The 24,245-nt window shown below is 42.9% G+C and overlaps 1 protein-coding gene across 5 annotated transcripts; it reads right to left on the reverse strand.

Annotated features, from left to right (window-relative positions):
- Positions 1 to 9,916: 9,916 nt before the first annotated feature.
- Positions 9,917 to 24,230, reverse strand: SAR1B (secretion associated Ras related GTPase 1B). Of its 5 annotated transcripts, none has more exons than XM_085591264.1 (7): positions 23,996 to 24,230; positions 19,843 to 19,913; positions 16,899 to 17,018; positions 16,046 to 16,111; positions 15,394 to 15,497; positions 15,122 to 15,253; positions 9,917 to 13,656 (listed from the first exon to the last, which is right to left on the reverse strand). In XM_085591264.1, exons 2-7 carry the CDS (start codon positions 19,895 to 19,897, stop codon positions 13,459 to 13,461), a joined length of 675 nt encoding a protein of 224 aa, XP_085447390.1. In that variant the 5' UTR covers positions 19,898 to 19,913; positions 23,996 to 24,230; the 3' UTR covers positions 9,917 to 13,458. The 5 variants fall into 5 exon arrangements, with proteins under 5 accessions (XP_085447390.1, XP_021405097.1, XP_021405098.1 ...); XM_021549422.3 differs by having other exon boundaries at positions 9,917 to 13,661; XM_021549423.3 differs by having other exon boundaries at positions 9,917 to 13,661; positions 23,948 to 24,230.
- Between the last annotated feature and the right edge of the window lie 15 nt (positions 24,231 to 24,245).

Consider the following 24,245-nt stretch of genomic DNA (forward strand, 5'->3'; position numbering starts at 1 on the left):
ACAACCAAGGCTCAGTCTTGGGGTGCTCAGAGCAGCCCCATGGCTGGTGCTCATCCTGGATAGGATCCATCCTCTGAACTTTGTCTCCAAGGAAATACGACATTGGCAGCTACCAAGAAGTTGGGGTATGCATCAGTGGTTTGAATAGTGGTTATCTTGGAAATATTTTTATTTTTTCTGGTGTTCCTGGGTATTGGGAGCATGGCAGATGGATGCTCAGGACCAGCAAGGATGATCCAGGCTGAGGGCTTCCCCCTTCCCCAGCCCAGCCCAGGCAGCAGCACAGGACAGCCACTGCCTGTGTCATGCACAAATCTGCATTTTATGCTACAGCAGATGAAGAACTGCTGTTCTCACAGCTGTCTGACACAGAAATCATTCTTTGGGAAGTTCCTGGAGGAGGCAAAGTAAAAAGCCACCCAAATACAGGCAGAACACTGCAGAATCCCAGTTTCTTGAGCAACCTCCACTGCCCAGGCAGGACCTCTCTCCCTGACCCCCCTTTCCCCCCAGATTTCAGCACCCACTCCCACCCCCAAGCTACTGGTTTGTAACCAAAGGCCATTGCAAACTAGACTGAGATCACCAGATCATTTTACGTTAGACACTAAACAGACACGAGATGATCACTTCAACTTAATTATATCATAATTAAGCCTTCATATTCCTGTCATCTGGATCTGTCAACGGCAGCCTGAGTGGAGCTGCTGCTCCTCTCCAAGAGCCGTCACTCAGTGCTTCTGAGAGGTGTCAAAATAGGGGTAATTTTGCCTGCAGAGCCAGCCCGTGGCTGTGAGCAAGCGGCCGTGCTTCACTTCAGAGCTCTGCAGTGCAGCAGGGCTGTGGGCATCCCCTGGCCCTGCTGTGGGGCACTGATTGCCCAGGGAATGTGGCAGCCTCGGTGCCCACGTCCCAGCACCAGTGCCAGCACTGCACCCCCACGTGAAATCGCCTCCTTGCCTTGTGTGAGGCAGCTGTAAAACATGTATTTAATCACGGTACTGGAAAAGTTAAATTTAAGTCACATGTAGTTTTCTCTGCAGGATCAGAAAATGAGGCTGAGGATATAAATGTGGGGAAGATGCCTTTCCCTGAGGTTCAGCTGAGCACAGCCCCCAGTCCAGCACATGCAGAGAGCTGGGTGGGCTCTGTCTCTGCTGAAGGAGAACCATGTCCCCTCCCAGCCTCTCACCAAGCTTGATCCCGATCCTGCTCCCTCACAGCCTCAAGACACCCATCCACAATCCCAGGCTTTCTTCTTCTCCTTTGGATGCCTTTCCTTCAGGCCAAGTCACAGAGCCCCCTGTGCATGTAGGCACTACTGTAACTATCATTTTATTATTATTTAATCCTACAAGCACCCTGTAAAGCTTGCAAGGTTTTGTTTAGGATTGTCTGTCAAAATTCTCGTCACCTTTGTAGTTTCCAAGTGAGTCATTACTACTGTTCCAGCAACACCCCATCAGCTACTGGGCAGGTGGAAAAGAATGTCTCCTTCAATTGAAGCAGTGATTAATTTGAAGTATAATAACTTCTGTGGAGGGTTTCCCTCACCCTTGGCCAGTGCACCTGCTGCTGACCTTTTCTTTCTCCATGCTTTAACAACTTCCCAATTAATCACCCTGGGAGGTGGCTGTGACTCAGTGCCTCATTCTGGGGAGCCTCTGACCTCCAGCCCTGCCTCCAGCCCACGTGGATTTGGCTGGTCCTTGTCAACACGATCTGATTTGTTTGTGTGAGCCTGGCACAACATGCATGGGAATAAAAGGCAAACCACAGCCAGCCGCTGGAGTGTGCTTGGCACGTGGCACCACGTCCCCAGGATGTGCTGAGCAGTTCAAGCAGGGACTCCAACCTAAAATTAATGTGAGGAGAGACAGTGATGCTGACTGCCCTCCTCCACCTGCTCCATCCTCAGGAGTTGGGGTGGGAGGCTGGAGGAGGGCTGGCTCACAGCCCTGCCCAGCCAGGGCAGCCAGCCAGAGGCTGTGGCTGGTGGAGGCATCAGGGTGGAGATCCCAGCCCTGGAGACCCTGAGCAGCCTTTGGAGCTGGAGTTAACCCCACCATGGAGCAGATGGTAGTGGCTGTGCTGCTGGAGCAGGAGCAGCCACTCTGCCCCTTGCTGTCCCTGTGTCCCCACATGCAGAGTCCCCAGCCACCTGCAGCTGACCCAGGCAGCAGCCAGGCAGAGAGAGGAGAGACTCCCCAGCTGCAGGCAGAGGCACACAGAAGCAAATTAGAGCAGAGCTGCTAAAATCCACAGCACAGCTTTTTGCATCCACATACTTGTGCAGGGGAAAGCTGTTAACCACATTAGTCTTCCTGAGCTGCTTATCTGATGAAATTGCTGCCCTTTGCAAGGGTATGTTGGCCCCAAACAGGCACCTGTTTGCCCTTTCTTGCTCCCGAGTTTGACTTTCTGCTGTTTGCCTTCACAATCCAGCAATTCAGCAAACAGCTGCAAATGATGTTTTATTCCTTGAAAACAATCCGTTCCTCTTACCCCAGCTCCGTGCACGGTAGTTCTGGAGATCGTTGCACAACTCCCTGAGCTCTTAAAAAACCATCAGTGCTGAGAGGTTAAAGATTTTAAAGCCTGCTGCCACCTATGGATGGAAGGAAAGCAGTGAGAGCAGGAATGCTCCCGGGAGCCTGCCTGAGTGGAAGGACACCTGAGCTGTGGATGAAATCCTTGGCACTGGGAGATGCCAGCAGCCCAGAAGGACACGAGCCTCCTCCTCCTTCAGACAAACCCAACAAAGGGCTGAGGAAATGTATTGGGAAATTTGCTACCCATCATGTGATACAAATAGCGCAGAGAGGAAATAATCCTGGTTTTTGGCCCGCTGTATTAATCTGATTATGGTGTTTTCATTGACAGACTCTAGCTTGCCTTCCGCTTTTCCTATTTGTTCTGTTGTAATTAAAGCCTTAAAAAAATTTGTACATATTTGCATTCAGATTTCTGAGGTGATAATTTCTGCAGTAATACTCTACAAAACACCTGGAATGAATATTTGTGGGGCCATGAAAACTACAGAGCAGCATATTCCACCTTCATTGGAGGAAACAGGGATACGTCTAATATAGGTAAAGTTATAGATAACACACCTATAATATGGATGTGTTATTTTTATAGCACTGTCCCTAGCAGAGCCCAGAGTTCGTGAAGAGGCTCTTTGGGCCATGGCAGGGGACATCTCCCATCCCTAGAGAATCCCACCAGACCTCACAGGGAGCCGTGCTGCCCTCTGCCCTGCAGGACCAACCTTTACCTCACACTGGGTGAAGAGGAGAGGGCAGGGGCTGTGGTGCAGACAAACACCACACTCCAGTGTTAAATGAGATGCTGTTCAAGACATGGTGCTCATACACATTTTTAAATTTTTTGCTCTGGTTATCCCCATGCATGCTCTGGAAGTAGAAAATGAGCTGAAAGCAGGTAAAACCTGATCCCCTGATCTCAGGCACCCACCACCTTACCCTTTAGAAACAGATATACTTTCAGTACAGGGTTAAAGATGTCCTACTGGGTTTTTTTTGTTTTTTTTTTTCTAATTTCATCAACTTCTTGAAAAACTTGTTTTTCTTTTATCCTGAGTCATTTCACATGAAGAAACTATTGTTCTAAACTGTGACTCATCAGTTTGCATCACCACTTTCCAAACCCCTCGAGGGCACGTGGGCTTCGAAGCAGGGAATGGGAGCCAGCCTTTATTTACCAATAAATAGGCACTTCATTTCTGCATTGACTCATGGCTGGTTAAGCTTTGGTTTGCTCCTTTTCCTCGGTGAACCTGGAGTGATCCTTCTGTTTGCTTTTGCAATCGTTTTTTATGAGGAGCATTCACAAGAACCACATCTCACTGCCAATCTGTCTGCTGTTCAAATACAACTGCTTGCAAGGAGAGTCAAGTATCTAAACAACAGAGCAGAAATACCTGGAAATATCAAGTTTCCATAAACTGCCATGAGGCAGAAAACACAACTTTGCTAATGAGATACCTCTAATTACAAAAATTCATGAGGAAAAGGAGGCCGCCATCCAAATGATCCACTTCACTGAAGCTCTTACACAGATCCTAACTATATATTTTTGAAATCGGAATCAAGGGAGCTCTTTTGGAGCTAGAATCCCCTGTCACTCAGAGATAAATCACCCCAGTCCACCAAATGCAGCACCAGCAGCATGTGAGGGATGAACAAATTTTCATGAGCAAAACTGAGCCTTGAGATTTTAAAGGTGCAGAATGAAAGGCTTGATCCTGCTTTTCCTATGCACCAAAACCTGAATAATTCTCCTCCTGTCCTTCTGCAACTGAATAAGTACCAATAAAGAAAAGAAACTAAGACTTTTAGCAGCATTTGTCCTTCTAACCCCATAGTTGTCAAAATCAAATTATACTCAGCATCTCATCCTAAATACCTGATGCTGCACTTCCCTGTGGGACATCGATCAAATCATGGCCCACATCTCTTGCAGCTGTAGTATTGAGTGCCCCAGAAAACTCTTGCCATGGTCCATTTGGGCTGGGATTCATCTCAAGGGCAGGAGAATGCACAGGGCACAGAGCAGCCTTAGCACCAATAATTGTGTGAATGGTTGCACTGGGTCTTAGAGGGTTTCTCCAGCCTAAACAGTTCTATGATTCTGAGTGTCCGAGGCAAAGAAAAGCATAAGAACATAGCTTGAAAGTAGGAATAAAATGAATGTTTCAACTACAACTGGGATGATTTCTGCTAACTACCCCAAAAGTGGGTTGTACACCATGATAAGCTTAAACTGGGGCATAAATTTCTGATTTTCCCTAACAGCAAATAGCCAGTTGATGTGAAATTTTAACACAGTTTTTTTTTCTTGCCATCCTACTCTTCTTTATACACAGTTAGGAAGATCACAGTAAAACTATTTGAAAGTAATTTCTAGTCACAATTTCCTCAGCAGTCAACAACACTTCACTGCTGGCAGAGCTGCCCAGCCAGAAAATGTGGGGTATGGGTGCATTTGCAGGGGGGAAATGAGCAGAATTTAGGGTTTTGTTTCTTGTACAGCAGTAAGATGCCAACCTAGGCTCCTCGCTGAATCCTTCCCATCAGGCACAGCTCTGCACCAAGAACTCCTCTAGTGCTGTGGAAGGTTTGTGGGTTAGAAGGCTTGCTCTTTCCACTTCACCTGATTTTTCACTCAGCTTAAAAAACCCACAGACTTTCTAAAGGTCAGGACTGGGAGAAGGCTATTCCCCATGGAGTCACAGCAACATAGGCTACAGGGGTCAGATGCAGTGCTGCAACAAATGCCCTGTAGGCTGCATTTCACAGGAGGGAGATGAAGGCACACGCTGCTCCAGGAGTCTGGGGGATGTTGTGTGTGAATAGAGGGCACCATCTGTTTCCGAAAGGACTGTGCTCAAGCATTTGCTGGAAATGAGGTGGGAGTTTGATTGCCTCTTCTTCAAAATGAGAAAATCAGAAATGGAGTAAATAAAAAGCACAGAGATTTATTGGAGCAAGTCCAGGGGAAGCCACAAAGTTGCTCTGAGAGCTGGAGCATCTCTGCTCTGGAGACAGGCTGAGAGAGCTGGGGTTGTTCATTCTGGAGGCTCCAGGGAGACCTTACAGGCCCTTCCAGCAGCTAATGGGGCTCCAAGAGACCTGGACAGGGACTTCAGACAAGGGCATGGAGTGACAGCGTAAGGGGGAACAGCTGAACAGCTTCACACTGACAGAGGGCAGGGTTAGACTGGATATTAGGGACAAATTCTTCCCTGTGAGGATGGTGAGGCCCTGACAGAGGCTGCCCAGAGAAGCTGTCCAGGACAGGCTGTCCTGTCCCGAGCCAGGTTGGATGGAGTTCTGCTCTCCCTCCTTGCATGATTTTTTCACCCAGTTCCCAGGGCAGTCTTTGGGTCTCCTCCCACCTGGCAGGACTCCTGTGCCTGCACAGACAGGCTGCTCCTCATCCCAGCAAGAACCTGCCCAGGGCCACCCCCCTGCCCACTCCCTCTGGCCGTGGGCTGGATCCCAGCAGCTCCAGCCAAGGACTCAGGGTAGGACCAGATCCTTCCCCACCACAGCCTTGCACTGTGAGGCCACCGTGGGTACCATCTAATGAGTGCAAAAGCAAAGTCCCCATGACCCATTTCTCTCACATCTCTTTTTCCTTCTTTTGCCATCTTGAGATTTGCAATTTTTTTTATATTTTGCAGAAATGATCCAAGCCACTCAGACACACATCTGTCTATTTCAGATCTGGAACATACAAAAAAAAAGTTATTGTTACTTCTTTTCCTAGATGCTGTCTATGTGAAGTGCTCTTATACCCACAAGGTGTCTAAGATATTATTACAGAAACACACAGCATTTTCCCTCTTATCTGGTAACACACAGGATGCTTTTTTTTGCTTTATTGCATGAACCTGCTTCCCTTTCACGAAACATCTTCCAGCAGCACAATGTTCTGCAGCAAGTTGAAATTGGCTCTGCACTCCCAGAGAGGTGCAAGCCAAATGACAGTTGACCAGGTCAGCCAAGGACTCCACCAGCCCCATCTCCATGGTGTGTATTTCATAATTTCATGTTTACAGAGACATAAATAGACTCACAGTCACATGTGTGAGGATCTGTTACACATTCTTCACTGCAGTCGGACTCACAGCAGCTCAGTTAACTTCAACTACCCAAGAGGAACTTTTTGGGATTTCTTCACTTCTCACAAAATAATAATGGCAAACAATATGTATAAACTTCATATTGCTTCTCTCTTGCATTGTGCCTGACAATGGCTCTGAAAACACAAGCAGAATTTCTTCTTTGATAGAGGTCTCTCTTTCTCAGAATTTTTAAGTATCAAAATGTTGGAATAAAGCTACCCCCAAAACAGCCTTGGACAAAGAAAATCAGATATTTTTTTTTTTTTTAAGTTGGAAGGCAATTTAAATTACAGATTAAGAAACAAAAGGTTATTACAGAATTTGTAATAGCAGATAGGAGGGCTAGAGGGGAACTGAAAAAAATAAAAAATACTATAAATCAAAAAGAAGTTCTCTTTACAAACAAATCTTCAGGTCCAAATGTCAAATCAACATAACCTTCCTTTGGAGATGTTCATCAAATCTCCCCAGACACAGCTGTCACTGACAGGGCAGTGAGTCAGAGCAAGTGGATAGGACACACTTCCAAAAAAACAACCTCGAGCAAACCTCTAATTTTGAAGAACACCCATCCTTCTTTACACCAATGCTAAAAGCTTTTCTAATCCCAGGCACAAAACATAAGCTCTAAAAAAGGGAAAATGACATTACTAGCTCTGCCTAACCACTGTTTCTCCAGGCAGCATCCAGAGCTCCAGCTGCTGTACCTACCATAGCTGCACATCTCAATTTCTCCCACACTACCCCCTTTAATTATTTATTTGCCAGTAAAGCAAAAGCTTTTAATTTTCTCTCCTGCAGACTGCTGATTTTTTAACCTTTAAAACCTACTATGAGTGCAGACTTGTAGTAAATGTCCTCTACAACTTCATACTGATGCATCTCAGTAACAATATTTTGCACAGGTTTATATTAAACCTCTTGTGTGTGTGTATATATATTTATAAATATATACAAACATATTATAGATATATTACATAGAAAGCAAGGAATAGAAGAGTTAAGTGGCCCATACAGGAGTTTTCCTTTTACAGTTTCAATTTACTTAAACCTAAACCAAAGTCCTGCTCTAAGAGAGCAGAGGACACAGCATGGGGCTGAAACCCAGAGCTTGGGTGAACTCAAAATTCATCCGAGTGTCAATGGGCCATGAGAGAACTTAAGGTTTAATTTTTGCTGCTCGTGCTTTTATCTGGTCATAAGTCAAGTGCATTAAACACATGACCTCAGCTTTATTTTTAGGGATCAATGGTCCAAGAAGCAGCAGTTTTCAGAGACTTAGCAAACCCCAGCTTAATTCTAGGATACTGGGTAATTTTGAAATAACCTGGCAAATGCTGGAATCCCCACAGCGTGCACAGACTGACTGAAATACAGCTTCTATCACTCCCTAAGTTCTCTCTCCCTTTTGCTTTCCCAAACACCCGCCCTGCAGTCAGCCCACACACGAGCTGTGGCAGGGCAGCATTAGGAGCCCTGTCTGTAATTGCTCTCCCTTCTACCTCACTGGCAAAAGGACATGTTTCAACCCAACTAATTCTTCCCTTCCTCCATTACAGAGAGAACTTGGTCAAATATTTCCTAGAGATGTTCACAACGACCTGCAGGGCAGCCCCTGCCCCATGTCCCCAACACTGACCCCTCCTCCAGCCTGCTCAATGCCCACTAGCAAAGCTTTTAGCTCTCACCAAAATCTAAACAAACTCGAACCTAGGTTCTGCCCTTCCTTTCAAGATCCACATTCACACTGAAAACCAAATCCCTTTGCTCAAAACCCCTGTGTGCTACAGAAGCTGAGCTGCTGCAGTGCCGGTCCCAGCCCAGCCCCCTGTGACACCTCAGCCCTTGTCCCCAGGGCCCCTCCACCTCCCCCGGGTGGGTACTCAAATATCACCAAGTGGCCAAAATCAGATCTCCAGCAGCTCATCCCTGCCCCAAGCTCATCGAAGCACTCTGACAGTGAGGTACTAGTTTGTGGGGGGAAAACCTAACCAAACTATATAAATTCTTACTTGCCTGTGCCAAAAACAGGCAAGTGGACCCGATAGTGAAAGCATGCCTTTACGTTCTCCTTCATGAAAATGTTTATTTAGATTTAGGAAGGAGAATCAGAAATTTTAAATAGATCCAAGCTTTGTAGTGTACACATTGCAAGTTTTTCTGCTGCTCTTTGACCTTGTATTTTACTGAATCTTGTCATGGTTGGGTGCAACACAAGGAGTGGCACACACCCGAGTGGCTGTTGTGCTGTGAACATCTGGGACAGCAGCCAGTGTGCCACTAATTTACACAATGTGAGATATCTCCAGTATCTTCTGTGTGAGGGAGGCTTCTCTCATCCTGTTGCAGTCATGGGCAAATGCTGCCTACGTTCAGGAGGCACCTCTTCCTTCGAGGCTGCTGGGAGAGCTCTTCTTGTTCAGGCAGAGAGCAAGCATGACCCCATCCCTCCAGCCACCCCTGTCACCAGAGGCAAACCAAGGACAAGAGCCCTTCCACTCACAAGGATGATGAGGCAGCATTAGTACATTGAAAGCTCTGAGAAATGAAAAGAATCAACAGCTCCAAAATATTACTGCACAATTTCTTACTATGGTGCAACATGTGCAAGAAGAAATAGGGTCATAAGAAAAACAAGGGATATATTTTTAAATTATTATTTTATCATACTTGCTCATCAAGTTTCTAATTGTAATTGAAAAGCAGACACAAAATAATTTGAAAAATGTAACCTAAGGAGAATGTATTTTTAGGCTTGGAAAACAGTTCTCTAACAGTAGGTTAACACTCTCCTGTGGGCTACACTCAGTTTGATAAGTTTCAACTCAGTGGCAACCCCCACTCCATAGTCCCACCAACAGGGCCAATCCTAGAGCACAGCTGGATTCTAAGGAAGTATCAGTCACCTCTAAGATCATCTCTTTCCATCTTATTTTAGAACTGCAACAAAGGAAAGGCTGTTTTTTTTCATGTTCAAAGAGTTTTCCAGATAGAGGATTTTTTTTCCATACACCCATGAAGTTGAGCAAAAAATGAGACAGAACTATGACTATACCCACCCAAGAAAACCTAAATGCACTCCTAGACCATATACTGAGCATGCTTTTTTCCTGATTTTGATAATATGTCAAGAACTACCTGTTTAAAACTCCTTCAAATTTCAAGCAGAATTTTATTTTCTATTCCCAACACTTGTATTTCCAACATAAGATGGGACAACATAATGACAAATGCATCGACAACATGTTAAAGAACACATTCATGTTTAGCTTTTCTTCTGCAGTTTATTATATAAATTACGATTTTCAACATTTAGCGCACTCACATTTCAGAACAGAAACACCAGTGCAAAGAGTGGTTTGTCCAAGTGCAAGAAGTTACACGTCCCCACTGACCCCAGTGGATGGGGCTCAAATGTAACTCCTCAGTCCACAACTAACAATAGTGTGACCTAAATGTGAGCACGTTGTAGTCAACAGAAACACTGGACTTTGGTTGGTAACAACCAAATACGTTGACAGGACAAACAAGAGAAGAACAATTTGACCTCCAGCAGACCTGTGAATTCACTGGGATTGGAGACCACCTCCATCATTTTTCTGAACTGACGTTATTATAAATAAGTGAATGCCAAATGTTCTATTTGATGCTCAGATCCAATTATCAAAATACAATAAAGCTCCCATGCATGCAGGTACTGTACTCCAGTGAATGCCACAGGTCACCTTTGGCACATCGTAGTCAGGACCTGAACACAGAAATAATCCTGATCTGGCAGAAAATAAATGAGAAAGCTTGGAGAGCTGTCCCATCTCCAATGCCAATAATTGTTTCTGAAAAATGTATTAAACTAAGACTAAAGTACAGCAGTCACCTCTCAGTTATACAATACATACTAGACCCCAATTTTAATTACATCCAAGCAAAATAAATCTTATTCAACCCAGAGACGCTAGTAAATGGGGTCACTGCCATGAAATACAGGCCACTGCCAGAAGTAGTTATTAGGATCTTAGAAATCTGCATTCATTTCTCTTAAGGAACTGTTGCAATGCAAAAACAAAATGAGACAATTCATAAATAACATCTTTATTAATGAGTTTTCTTTTTCACATTCTTTAAAGTGATGTTCAATTAAAATCTGCATAGTCAAGAGTGCAAAAAAAAAAATATCATATAAGTCAGACCCAAATGTGAACACTACTTTTTTTGAAGAAAGACTGGCCACAATCATAGGAATAAAATAGAAATAAATGGCCAGGGGGATATGGAGGGGGTGGGGATAAGAACCACCAGGAAAATTCTCCTCAGTATATTTGTCTATTAATAAAGTCTTCACACAAAGACACACAACACTCATTCACATTCATGTGCACAACAATATGTAAACTACAGAAGAAAGGTCCTTCCTCTGCTGAATGAAATGAAATAGAGCAAGATTATTTATGTATTTCACTGAGCATTGATCACCTATTCCAACAACATACCCAGATGGATAACACAAGGTCCAGGTTTCTTCATGCCCTTACTACAATAACATTTCAGCCACGATCCCAGAGCAGGAACCAGGAATCAAGAGTGTTTCCACAACACTGGGATCTATTCTTAACACACACTTTTAAGCACCATCACCTCCCTTCCTTTTAATTTTCCATAGGATTACCCCTTTCTTTAGTGCTGCTGTTCACAGTTGGTTGGAAGAGCAGGTGAAGAGGACCCCTCCAAGCCCATGCAATAGCTCAGCCTGTGGAAGTGCAGCAGAACATCTCCACTTCCAGCTTCATTTCCATAAGCATGGGCAACACAGTCCCAAATCTCTCACATCAACACCACAATGTGACTCTGCAAATAGTACTTCTAATATTTACACCATATAGTGACTTAGCTGTGGTTCTCTGCATTATAACCATCATCAGAAAAAGCTAGAGAAAAAACCAAGAGGCACATCCCCCTACATACTGGCTGTAGGTAGTAAAGAGACACACTGTCCACACAGTGGTGAGAGGCCACTTCTTGCCTCCAGTTTGGATTTATGCAGCAGAGACACCACTCTACAGCTGAGCATGAGTTTAAATGCAGAATTCTCTATGTTGGTCGTTTGGAAAAGCCCTCCAATGCCCTCACACTGAACTGCACCACACACAAACTGGGCTTAATGTTTTGCATGTGATTCTGCAGTAATAAACTTCATTTACAATTTATATTAGTTAGAGTCTGAATTATTCAGATGCACAGTCTAGGACTGTGGGGAACTGATCATCAATATTCAATCATACCAGTTCAGGTTCAGGCAAGGAGTAAGTCTCATTTATTTGCTTTGTGCCTACAGCCTTTAGATCTGAGCTTCAAGCCCAGAGGTCAGAAAAAAGTCATTTGTGAAATCAAACCAGTCAGAAATACATTTGCTGCCATGAATATTGGTAACATAAGGCCTAAAGTATTTTGGAGAAGATATAAAACATGAAGTAAAAGGGATTCAGTACATCTTACAGCAGTTTGTATTTGTGCAAGGACAAAACAAACTACACAGTGAAACTCAAACCCATCATAGTGAAATCGTGATTCCAGGGCTGAAGGGCTGAACATTCATTTAACAAATTAGGAGTAAAACTTGCCCAGCACAAGAAAGCACCCACCACAGCTCCCAGCCAGCATCAATAAAATGTGCTGCAACACCCTTTCTTCAAAGATAACCTGCTTTTCTCCTTGCAGAATTAACAGTCAAAGGCAGGGAAAGCAGTCAGAAACTGGAAAAGAGGGACTGAATTTTACCCCACAAATAAGTGCCCTAGGCAGCCAGCAGCTGCCACCCTGGCCAGGTTTCAGGGCAAAACCACGTAAAAGAACCCATCCTGTCCTGAAAATAAAACTGGCCAATGAGTGTGATCTGGTAAACTTGCAAAAGCAGCAATGGCAAAACTTTTTTTTTCCTGGAAATTTCATGAGCAAATCTTCTGGTAGACCCAAAAATGAATGAAATTGGAAATGGGATATTTAGTGCTGTGGCATTCTTATTTCTTCAGAAAGAAACTGTATTTCTTGCGTTACATCAGGGGTTTAATTCAAGAGACCAGTAGATTAAGACCACTTTTGTCATTAGTTCAAGATTTACTTTGGCACAACTCATTTAGATTTTTTGTATTTGTGGTAATTATAAGGGCATCACAGTAGGTTTCTCCTTTACTATGGAAAATCCTAAAACAAATATAATTTAGTAGTCTGAAAAACCCACCTCACTCTAATCTACAGTGAAACAATTTTGTAGACTGCTTATGTTTCAGGAAAATATCCCACATATTCAGATCAGCCTCACTAGTTAAGACACATTAAAATGAAACATTTCCCATTACAGATGCCAAAAACTGGATTTAAATTTATTGCATGACGTTGCATAAGAAAGTGTATTATTGAAAAATGTAAGGCATCATGCAATTATCCATCAGCTAATTTATTATTCCTTGAAAGATGGTTATATACTCTAAAGTTATAAAACCAGTTTCAAAAAAGTACATAAAAAATTTAACATAAGCATTAAATATTTTTCACATGTTCATCGTTTTCAGCTGTTAAAAAGTGCATTCAAACATACTGTACTGGAAAGTTGCTCTGACCAAAAATGGTGCTGGAGACTCATTAAATTAAAAGCTGCAAAAGGATGTTGCATGGGATTAGAAAGCTCACAGGTTGTGGTATTTAAACTTACAAACTTGCTTGAAATAATTTTGCAATCCTCACACTTACAATTTAGCATCAATGATATAATTAGCTAAAAATGTGTATTTTTAAAATTGAACAGTCAAATGAATTCAAGTTACGTACACTGAGGGATCAAATAAGGAGCAGACAACACTGAGACCCGGGCCAGGATGTGCTGCTGAGATTTTGGCAGGGATCAGTTGATGTACTGGGCCATCCAGCGGAACCCCTCCCCATAGCCTTGTCTCTTCAGCACGCTGCACATGAACACCTCCAGGGGCCTGGCATTCAGCTCCTTCAGTGGTGTGCTGCCCTGCAGAGAGATACAAACATGCCCTTACAGTTCCCTTAGAAACAACATCTATTTCATATTGAGATTTACTTCTATGGAATGCCCCTATTTAACTTGTGTTTGACACTGGAATTTTGGAAAATAAATGAATCTAAAATCATAGAATGGGTTGGGTTGGAAGAGGCCTTAAAGCTCATCTCATTCCAAACCCCTTCCATTAGACCAGGTTGCCCGAAGCCCTGTCCAAACTGGCATGAAAACACTTCAGGAATGGGGCATCCCCAGCTTCTCTGGGCCTGACACCTCCAGAGACCAGAACATGGGACCTTAATCTCAGCAACTTGTGTACAAGAACACTGTGCATGTCCTCATGTGCATCCACACTGGAGAGGGGGAGTCACATGAAACCAGAATGGAACAGCAAACATGCAAAGAGAATTTTAGAGCTTATATTTGGTGTTCAGTCACAGTTGCCCGCTCTGTTTGCCACAGTTTTCCAACCAGATAAAAACACCATTTGCTACAAATTTTAGGATTGACCAAAGCAAGAGTGCCATGTGCTCGCTTGCCAAAATCAGCATAGTGCAATAAAGCTGCTGTTCAACTGGAGATTCACACTGGTGTCCATGCTTCATCAAATACATGTGATGTAAAGACCAAAAAACCAGAGGACAAAATCCAACAAACAAGAAAGTAAAGTTTTATTTGTTCCTGCCTAACCTAAACTACGACTGGCACTGAACTTAAAGGGAGGCACCTAAGAGTGAATAAGCAAAGAGGAATTGCAAGGCAGGTGCCCTCAGCAGAGCTGGTCAGCTAATGGGAGCTGTGATTGGAAGCCACAGTGGAATGACTGTCAGCTGCAGGGAGGTTTCTTTCCAAGGGCCAAGGACATCAAACACCATTTCTAATGCTGACAAACAGAGCACTGTATTAACTTCACATTAAGAGGAGCTGAAATATCACAAAGATCCTTACTAGAAATCTGCCTTGTTGCTACTGATGCTACTGATTCCTCCCCACAACCTACAAACTTAGATTTCTACAATGGTGTAAATTTATCTCTAAGCTTTAGGCAAATATGTTAGGTAGAAAACTATTAAAGCTTGCACTTGAAATGAGAAAGATTCTATTCAGTTTTTTCTCATAATTCACTCTACAACTATACCCTCTGAAAACTGTTTAAAAGTAGTGCATAAGAAAGTTGAAGTACTAAAAATTATTCCAGATACAAATACATTTTCTCTGAAAAAATGTGGCATTATATGACGTAAAAGTTGTAGTCGACATACATTTAACACACACACAAAGAGACTCTGGGATTCATTCTATAAACTGTTATTATGTACTAAGTACTTTATAAATTAGAAAAACATGTATTTTGTATAGCTGGAGCAAACCAGAGTCAACACACACGTAAGACAGACTAACTGCCTAAGCAAAAAAACTCCCAAAAAAAAAAAGGGACAGAAAAACAATACCTTTCCTGTTGTCTGGCCATAGAGACCAAACGTTTCTCGTAATCTCTCTTCACTGATGGCTTCAGGTCTGTCAATCTTGTTACCAAGAATTAGGATAGGCACATTAGCAATAGTTTCATCTGTCATTAGTGACTGCAAAGGTATGGAGAAAGGAGGGCTGATTAATTCAAAATACAGAAGGTCAAATCACTACTACTCATTTGCAGAGGTCTGTTGGGTATTTGAGCTTAGTTCTTAGAAGTTCAAACTTTCAAAAGCTTATTTAAACTTACATCAAGTTCTTCTTTTGATTCAAGCAATCTTTCGTGATCTGCACAGTCCACCAAGAACACAACACCATTAATTGCAGGCAGGTAGTTTTTCCACACTCTGCGAGCTACAGGGAAAATAAGAAATAAAAACAAAAGTAAATTATCCCCAAATACAGAGCAATGCACATTAGTAATTAAGAAGTAACAGGTGTGTGTGGGTTAATTAATTTGATTTTTTTTAATTCTTAGCTTATGTTGCCAGTCTTTGGAATGCAATTTCATGTTTTACAAAGCCTGAAATAACAGAACAAAATTATAATTTGCTCTAATGCTATTACTGTTCTATCCCGCATGAATGCTGATGTGTGGAAATGGTTTTGGTTTCCCCAAGAATTACGTTAACAAAGATAAGTTTGAAGGTAAATGCAAGGAATTCAAAGTACAGAACTCCTCATCACAGTATTAGTCATAATTTTCTCCTCTATGCAGCTCTTGCTAAATCATATTTATGATTTGTGATAAATAGTGGAGATGGGCAAAAGAGCAGCCAATGTCTTTAATGCTGTCACAGAAGAGTTTGGGAAGTCAGTCTCTGCAACAGGGCTGTGTTTTTGATTGGAAGCCAACTCCAGCCCAGTTCAGTGAGCTTAAGTGAGTCAATAGACACTCTTACCTTGAGCATGTCCACCCAGATCAAAGGTAGTGAAAGTCATACCAGCAATTGTCAGCTCTTCTGAAGCTGGAAATACACAAAATTATGTTCTAGGTGAAGATTATGCAGTGCTTTGGAAAAGTCTGGCCTTCTAGCACATAGATTTTACTTTCTTTTGGTTCTTTCCAGTATTCTTTTATTCAAGAAGAACAAGAGAATAATACATTCTCTCAAAATCAGTGGCACATACATATATCACCAAAATATTATTAACCATTAAAGCATGTGTGAAATAACTACAATGCTAAGAAGAGCAAAGTATTCCTACATTATTTATCCCTACATATTACACAAGTAACAGTTGGCTCTGACATCTGATTTGCAAAAAAGATTTTGCATTTGGCATTTTGTTTTCAATACTGTTCAGCTTACTAGAAAGTTCAAATTACTGTTGAACTTACTAGACTTCCTCAATCCACATTTTCAACCTGTGTTGAACTTTTTCTCCTGCAAGGTTACCAGGATAACAATTACACAACAACCTCTGTGACACAAACACTGATTTTCTAATTATACAGAAAAGCTGTTCCCAAAAATGGCAAGCCCCTATTTCTTTCAGCTTCTATAGTACAAACTCCACTTAATTGTTCTGCTTGTTATTCACCTCTTAATTTTCAATATAGCACTCTGAACTATCCTACACACATTGTTTTTTAAGATTACTTGAACTATCCATGGATTGCAATCCCAAAAATCCCTTTGTATCTCCCCAGTTACACTGGTGGTCTTATAATCAAATCTGGAATAATCAGACCCTGCTTTTCTTGCAATCCTTCAAATGCTTTCTAGCTAAGGAACAGCACTGTTAACTTACTGGGGTGTAACGTGGGCACATGTTGTCCCAATCTGTCATCTTTGAGCATGTGCAGCAGTGTAGTTTTTCCAGCATTGTCCAGCCCAAGAAACACTAGTTTGCCTGATTTCTTGTACAGTCCTAGAACAAAAAAGGACCTAGTGATTAATTAGTTCAACCAGCAGGAGCTCATTTTTAGCACTAGAGATGATTTCACTCCTAGGAACAAAGTGTTACAGTCACAGTACAAAATACAGACCAGGTAAACTCCACCACACCTTTATCAGTGCCCTTCATCCATGTTGTACAAATGAATTCTCACCTACCACAAGCCTGCTGCACCAGGTAACATGCAGCTTACAGGATGCTTGGCAGGAGAAACACAAATTGGTGTGAATGTGTCAAGCATGGAAATGCATCCTATTATCTTAGGAAAAGCATGACACAACAGGACTAAATACTACCAGTGTAGTTTACTCTGGCCCAGCAAAAGGACAGTTCTGCTCACAGGTGGTGAAGAGGTGGGCACAGCACTAACAGCAGGCTCTGGACCATGGACCATTCTGAACCTGAACTCTGTGCACCTACCTCCAATTACAGCAAAACACTCGCCTGAGACAAAAAAGAAAATTCAGACCTCAATCACAATAATATAGAGAAATTGGATTCAACGTCAATAATCATAATTTGTGTATAAATTCTTTAATATTGGTTAACATATTATCTGGACAAAAAGTAACTTTCACCCACACCCCCAGGAAAACTGTTGGTTACATCCTGAATGGCATTGTCAGTACACTTCTGACACACTTTGTCCTATGTGACAATGCTTTCCTAACGGGAATAAGAAATTTTATTCTCATTGGCTGTCATCTTTATAAAAATGTCTTCTGCCCTTCTTCTCCCCCTCCACTTGTAACCCCAAAAATGCAACAGTTGCTGTGAAGGAAAGGAAAGATGTTTAAAACACGAACACCATATTTTCTTAAATTGGAGATTATCAAAGGGCAATTCTCTTACAACTTGTCAACACTGTATCCTCTGCCAGAATTAGTTTTCACTGCTTCAAACTTATTGATATCCAAAGTAAAACATTAAGATAAAGTAATTTAAAAACAAAAAAATCAATCCTGTTCTGTACTGAAAAAAAAACCCTATCTCCTGTAATGTGCTACCCTCGTGTGTGTTGGGATGTTCAGCCAGCCCCACTGATGCTGCAGCATTCCAGGGGCAGAGGTGCCTCTGCCCGGCAGACCTTTACACCACTGCTGTTTGCTCACCTCTTCCTCTGCCTTTCAACTCATCTCAGGGATCACATTCCAGCTGGACATGTTTTGTAACTTGCAGGAACTCCTATTCCTCATCTTATTTCATCAATGATCTTTATTACTCCAGGTCCTGCAGAGTGTCTTCAGTTCTTCCAAATACAACTCTTACCTCCCAAACTCACCTCACATGCCCATATACATACTAACTATTAAACTACTGAGTGGAGGAGAAAGTTTACAGAGAAAGAAGTGGACAAACATTTTCATATACTAACTTACATCACAGGAGAAACTCCAGTTCACACTCACCTTATGAGTTAAACAAAACTCTATTAACCTGTAGGAAAACAATAATATTTCTCCTACTCTCAGCCTGCAGATCGAGGAGTCTGCTTCCCAGTCAGATGCTGTTGGTTGCACAACATTTCAAGCTTCCCAGATGTCTTTCACAGAAACACAAGACTAAAAGGCAGCCATACTTCAGCTGCTGGCTACACCAAATCCTGAGTTTTCATATCTACATACAAATTAAAAAATGTTTCTGTGCTTTCCAGAAGTACACTTGTGCAAAATTCTTCCTAAAGTGATCCCATTAGTCCTCTGACAGGACAGCACAGGGAACTGTGGGCAGTTTCCCAAATGTTATTATCTGCCTTCTTCAACTCTAACTGAAAATGCAAAGAGAAAGTGTTTCTTTTAGAAAAAGAGGGACATAAAAGAGGGAGCTTCTTCAAGCTCCTCTATTTTTCAGCAGAATTAGCTTTTGCTTGCACAGAAATGGAAGAGCAGGCCAGTGTGCAGTAATCACTGTGCAGCTAAGGAAGAAGAGATAAAGATTAGTCAACTTAGTTAAAATTTCACTGGCTAACATTTTGATAGCAGGCCAAGGGTCTGGCTTCAGTGCAAAACTTTAAACTTTCAACTGATAAAAGGTAGGTGGCACAGCTTGCTATGACTTCTTAGCCTCAAATGCTTTTTTTACCACTTCAATAAAATCCTTTGAACTTGAAAATTGAAACTTTTACCTAAGGATCAGAAGTTGTAGATCACATTCTTAGTATCCTAAAATTAATTGTATCCTATCATTAATATTCCTCATGGTTGTGGGTTTTTTTTCACCTTGAACTGACATGGATTGCAGACTTTTTGAACAGGGAATAATTTTCTGAGGCTCTTGAGTAGATGCCAGTGAAGTTTCACATTACTTTCTGTGGCACAGAACAAAAAAAATCACAGAAAAATACGCTGCTGAACATGAGAAAGGGTTTCAATATCTGACACTAATTTTTTGCAGACAGTCCCTCCTATTCGGATTCTGAAATTATATCCTCATGCGCAAAAGCAGTGAATTAAAATAACTGAGTTCAGATCTTTACAGCAGAGAAAAATCAGGAGAAGACCCATAAAGGCCAACTGAATTACACCAGTTTAAATGTAGTATGATTAGAAAAGTCCAACCTATTGTGATCATGACATAAAATATAATTTTTTTCAAGAAGGATTAATGTAAGATGGAGTGGAGAGCACACTCTGGAAATGCTCAGTATTTGTAAGTGAAACTTGTTTGAGTGTTACTGAATGTACACCAAACCAAATATTATTATTTACCCAGCAGTCTTATTTGAAGATAACAGAGGTGAACAGATATTTTACACAAGAATAACAGAAAGGAAAAGCCCCAAACAATAATGACTTACCTAAAAACTGCAATACACTACTGAAACCACTGTAAATCCAATCAAATAGGAACATATCTGAATCTTACAGTCTGAAATAAAGAGAAAACATAATGCACTTAACTTCTGTCAGAACAGCATATTAAGCATTGTAAAATATTTATAGGTAACAAAAATAATTTAAAATCCTATGTTTAAAAAAAATAGTTTTGGTAAACTGTATCATAGACCTGTTAAAGAACAACAGCAAAGATTATCCCCTCTCTCGGGAAAACAGCACTGAAAACACTACAGACTGAAGTCTGTACACTGTCTGAACACTAAAGACTGAAGTCTTTGCAAGAAGTAAAAATAATTTTATCCAAAATACAATTTGTTGAAGGTATGTGATGATCTATTGAAGATTTTAAACAGGATTTTCACTTTTCAACTGGGGAAAGGTGGCACTTCAGAGAGGGCACTAGAGGGATATCAGTGCAGATTTAGTGCTCCAGCCACCCCGGGAGCTGCTGGGGTTCTAAGTGGAGACAGAAAGAAGCAAAGAAATTTTGCAGAGTTGAATCTAGAGAAGTTTGATACCAAATAAATCCTTGTCCACATAGAACCTGTCTCTTTGGCTTGTTATGGAAAACAATTACCTAGCACAAAGCACTGGAATTACCCTCCAAAGACAGTAACCTCCTGTATTGCCCAACACAGGCTGCTACAATTCAAACGTAAAAATGCAAAAGTCTTGCTTAAAAAAATCCATCAGACTCCTGTATTTCCCCACTGAATTCCTTCAGCTTGGATTCAATAACAGAAGGCTGAGCTGAGAGCCCATACTAGGTTCATTGTGTAGCCATGAGTGATTAATTTCCTAGCTTTCATCTTAATTTCCTCATTATCTAAAGTGAGGATAATCATAGAATCATTGAGATGGAAAAAGACCTCTAAGACCATTGAGTCCAACTGTTAGCCCAGCACCCCCATGCTCAACACTTAAACCAAGTCCCCAGGGCCACATTTTCAGGACTTCTGAGTGCTTCCAGAGATGGTGAACCCACCACTGCCTTGGGCAGCCTGTGTCAGGGCTTGGCCACCCTTCAGTGAAGAAATTTTTCCTAATATGTAATCTGAATCTTTGCTGGCACAACTTGACGCTGTTTCCTCTTGTCTTGTCACTGGAGAGCAAACACCAACCCCAACCTGGCTACAACCTGTCAGGGAGTTGTAGAGAGTGATGAGGTTTCCCCCTGAGCCTCCTTTCTCCAGGATGAGCCTCCCCAGCTCCCTCAGCTGCTCCTCATCAAACTTGTGCTCTAAATCACACTGAAAGCACCAGTTTGATACAGTGAACTGTGAGCATTTTAGTTCTCTTGGAGACTAAAGGGCAACATCCTTAGGAGCCTTTAGCCAGCTAATTCCTACTGGAATACATGACCACTGCAGACACTGGAGTCTGACTACCCTGGAAAAACTGGGCTACACTGCTAAACACAGCTGGCAGATGCATCCACACTGCTACAGGTTCTCACCACACTTATTTAGAAGCTGCAGGGCTGCCTTGGGGCATCACAAGAAGACTTCAGGGTAGCTCTGAGACTAGAGTACAGCACACAGGAGTCAAAATACAGGTCTGAACCAGCCCAGAAATTCATCATAGCAACTCATGACAGAGTTTCTTTGCTATGCAACAGCAGGTACATCATAGAGAGATAATGTGGAAAGAGGAGTGGATATTTAAATGACCTTTGCTTGCATTGGATCAAAATCTGTTCAGATGACAAAGCACCAGGTGTCTTGGTTTCGCCACAGCAAACCCATAAACCTTTAACCATGTCTACATTACTCTGAACAACACAGCAGCTGCAACAGGCACAATTTTAAGAATACCAATCAAATACGCTTGTCAATGCATAAACACCCAGTTACACAATGTCATGACTGAAACTGTCCCTTGCATGGCTAAAAATCAAAGGTCAAGAATAAGCAAACATGGCAGAACACACACGTCAGCAGATTTATTTATTGCTTGAGCAAAATACCAATCGAGAAAAGCGTCTGAGGGGCTTAGGGAAACCGACTCAAATAACCTGCAAATCAGGGCAAACAGTGTGATGTAAGAGAAGTGCTCAGATTACTGAGGTGAGAATAACTTCAGGGTTCAGTTGTATTAACCTGTTCAATCTACTAGACTTAGGTTTCCAAAAAACATCAACCAAAACAATCTTCATGCATTACAGAAAAAAAAACGTTAAGGGGTGAGATTCAAACGATTAATCTGAGAACAGGATTACTCTACAAACACAGCTGAAGTGGCATTAATACTGGTTCAATTTCCATCACCGTAAGAAAAGTGGTGCTGGAAGCAGAGCTACCCAAATCCTCCCAGAACAACCTCCATATCAGCTGGTAGCAGTTAAAGGAAAACACTTTAAAAATGGGAAAAAAATGGACAGCTAATTGTAAAGGCTCACAGGTAATATTTGAATAGTGATAATAAATCTACTCTTATCACACAGGAAATAACTTTATAATTCAGAGCTATGCCAAATCAAAGCATTACAAAATGGAGTGGCTCTGCTCCGGTTTGAGAGTTGTTACACTGCAAGGAAATTCAGGGAAGAGCTGAGGCTGTTCAATATATACAGACACAAACTTTCAGGCTCACATTAAAAACGCCACAAAAGCAGAACAATGAAGACTCAGCAATCACTGTTCACAAGCCATGATGGAGACAGAGATACTATTTTAATGTTATTTCAAGAATATTAAAAATAATCCACTTGAAACAGGCAAAAGCTTTGAACAAAAAGCTGTGCTGGACCAAGACAGTCTTTTGCTACCAACTACTTTTACACCTTTAACATCTTTTAGTCTTTTATCACTTCCAAACCTCAGGACAGTGCTCACTTCTGAAGACTCCTGAAGTTAAGGTAAGAGACAGTATCAGGCTTTTAAAGAGCATTTTAAACACCTTTATGGAACAATTAGAAAACAGAAACCAGTAACACACAAGTGAACAGCTCCTGCATGAACTGGGAACACACTGTGCTGCACCTGTGTGGGGACTGGCAGCAAGAGCCAGTGAAGAAATCTCAGTCCAGCCTGAGAGCACCAAACCACAGTTTCAGCCACAGTTCAGTCTGAAACCACAACCTGCAAGCAATGGCTTAAAGCCTACTGCTAAGGGTGTATTTTTGTTTTTCAAGTAGGGTAGAAACATGGTAACTCAAAAGTTATAATTTCACACATGATCACCATAACATTATAAAATATTACCACAGGCAACAAAAGTAAAAAAACCATAGGAAAGTCATTGGATTAAGTGAGATTCTAAAACACAGTTTATTCTTTGATTTGAAACTGCATTTGGATGCTGTATTTTAAGAGCTAAAGAAAGGCATAGTTAGAAAATTAGATAAAAGCATAGACTTTCTTAAAGTATTTTAATAATGTTTTGACAGCAATTTTGAGACAGCAGTTTACCTGTGAAGACAACACTACAACACACGAGTTCCTAAGGGCACCTGATGTAGAGGTTTGGGCAGCCCTGGCTCACAAAGCCCAGCTGTCAGAGCACATCCTCGCCTCAGGGCTGCTGCACCATTCACCGACTTAGGAACAAAACCCTTAAGAGCAGCAACTTCTGAAGACATAACAACACTTCAAACAAGTGCTGCCAGGTCGATGCAGCGTGGCAGACGGCTGCCCGGGGAGCTGCAGGGCATCGGTGGGTTATGGGGTTACTTAGCACAGCTCACCACCGCACACCCACTGAGGCAGCGCTGCGAGCGCCGGGACAGCCCCACGGACCGGCCGGCGCCGCCAGCGGCCCGAGCAGCCCCGGGGCTGTGCCGGGGGAAGATCCGGGAGGCGGCAGCAGGGACGGGAGCCAAGGGAGGGGAGCGGCCGGCCCCGAGCCCCGCGCAGGCCGCGGCTCCCCGGGCGCGCAGGGACCCCCGGGCAGGCCCCGCCGCGGCCCGGAGGCCGCTCCCAGCGGGACACGGAACGGCCCAGCGTCCTGCGGGCTCGCCCGGCTTCCCCGCCGGCCCCTCGCCGCCCGCCCCGTTCACCCACCGCCCAGCCTGAGGTGCCCCGGGACTCGGGCGGCACCAACACCGATACCGACACCAACACTCACCGACACCGACCGATACCGACATACACCGACCCCGACCCCGACACTCACCCGCGGCTGCGCCCGCTCCGCCCCCGCGGCTCCTTCCGGCACCGGCACGCGCGGCGCACACGCTCGGGTGGGCTCGTCTGTGCTCGGGTGGGCTCGTCTGTGCTCGGGTGGGCTCGTCTGTGCTCGGGTGGGCGGGCGTGGTCGCGCCTGAGTTGACTTCGGCTAAGTTCGGCTGCGCTCGCCCCGGTTCGGTGTCACTCGGCTGTGTTCGGCTGGGTTCGGTTCGGCTTCGCTCGGCTCCGCCCCTCCG

This window comes from Lonchura striata, chromosome 13 (genome assembly GCF_050655825.1).
Source record: "Lonchura striata isolate lonStrDom1 chromosome 13, ASM5065582v1, whole genome shotgun sequence".
Lineage (NCBI taxonomy): Eukaryota > Metazoa > Chordata > Aves > Passeriformes > Estrildidae > Lonchura > Lonchura striata.

Bases quoted from the DNA above. Each gene is read 5' to 3' on its own strand.
- SAR1B (XM_085591264.1), bottom strand. From the start codon at position 19,897: ATGTTCCTATTTGATTGGATTTACAGTGGTTTCAGTAGTGTATTGCAG. The intron at 15,498-16,045 runs GTAAGAGTGTCT...TTTTCCCTGTAG, and splicing joins TCTGGGTGGACATGCTCAAG to CTCGCAGAGTGTGGAAAAAC. The intron at 15,254-15,393 runs GTAAGTTTAAAT...ATACCTTTGCAG, and splicing joins AATCAAAAGAAGAACTTGAT to TCACTAATGACAGATGAAAC.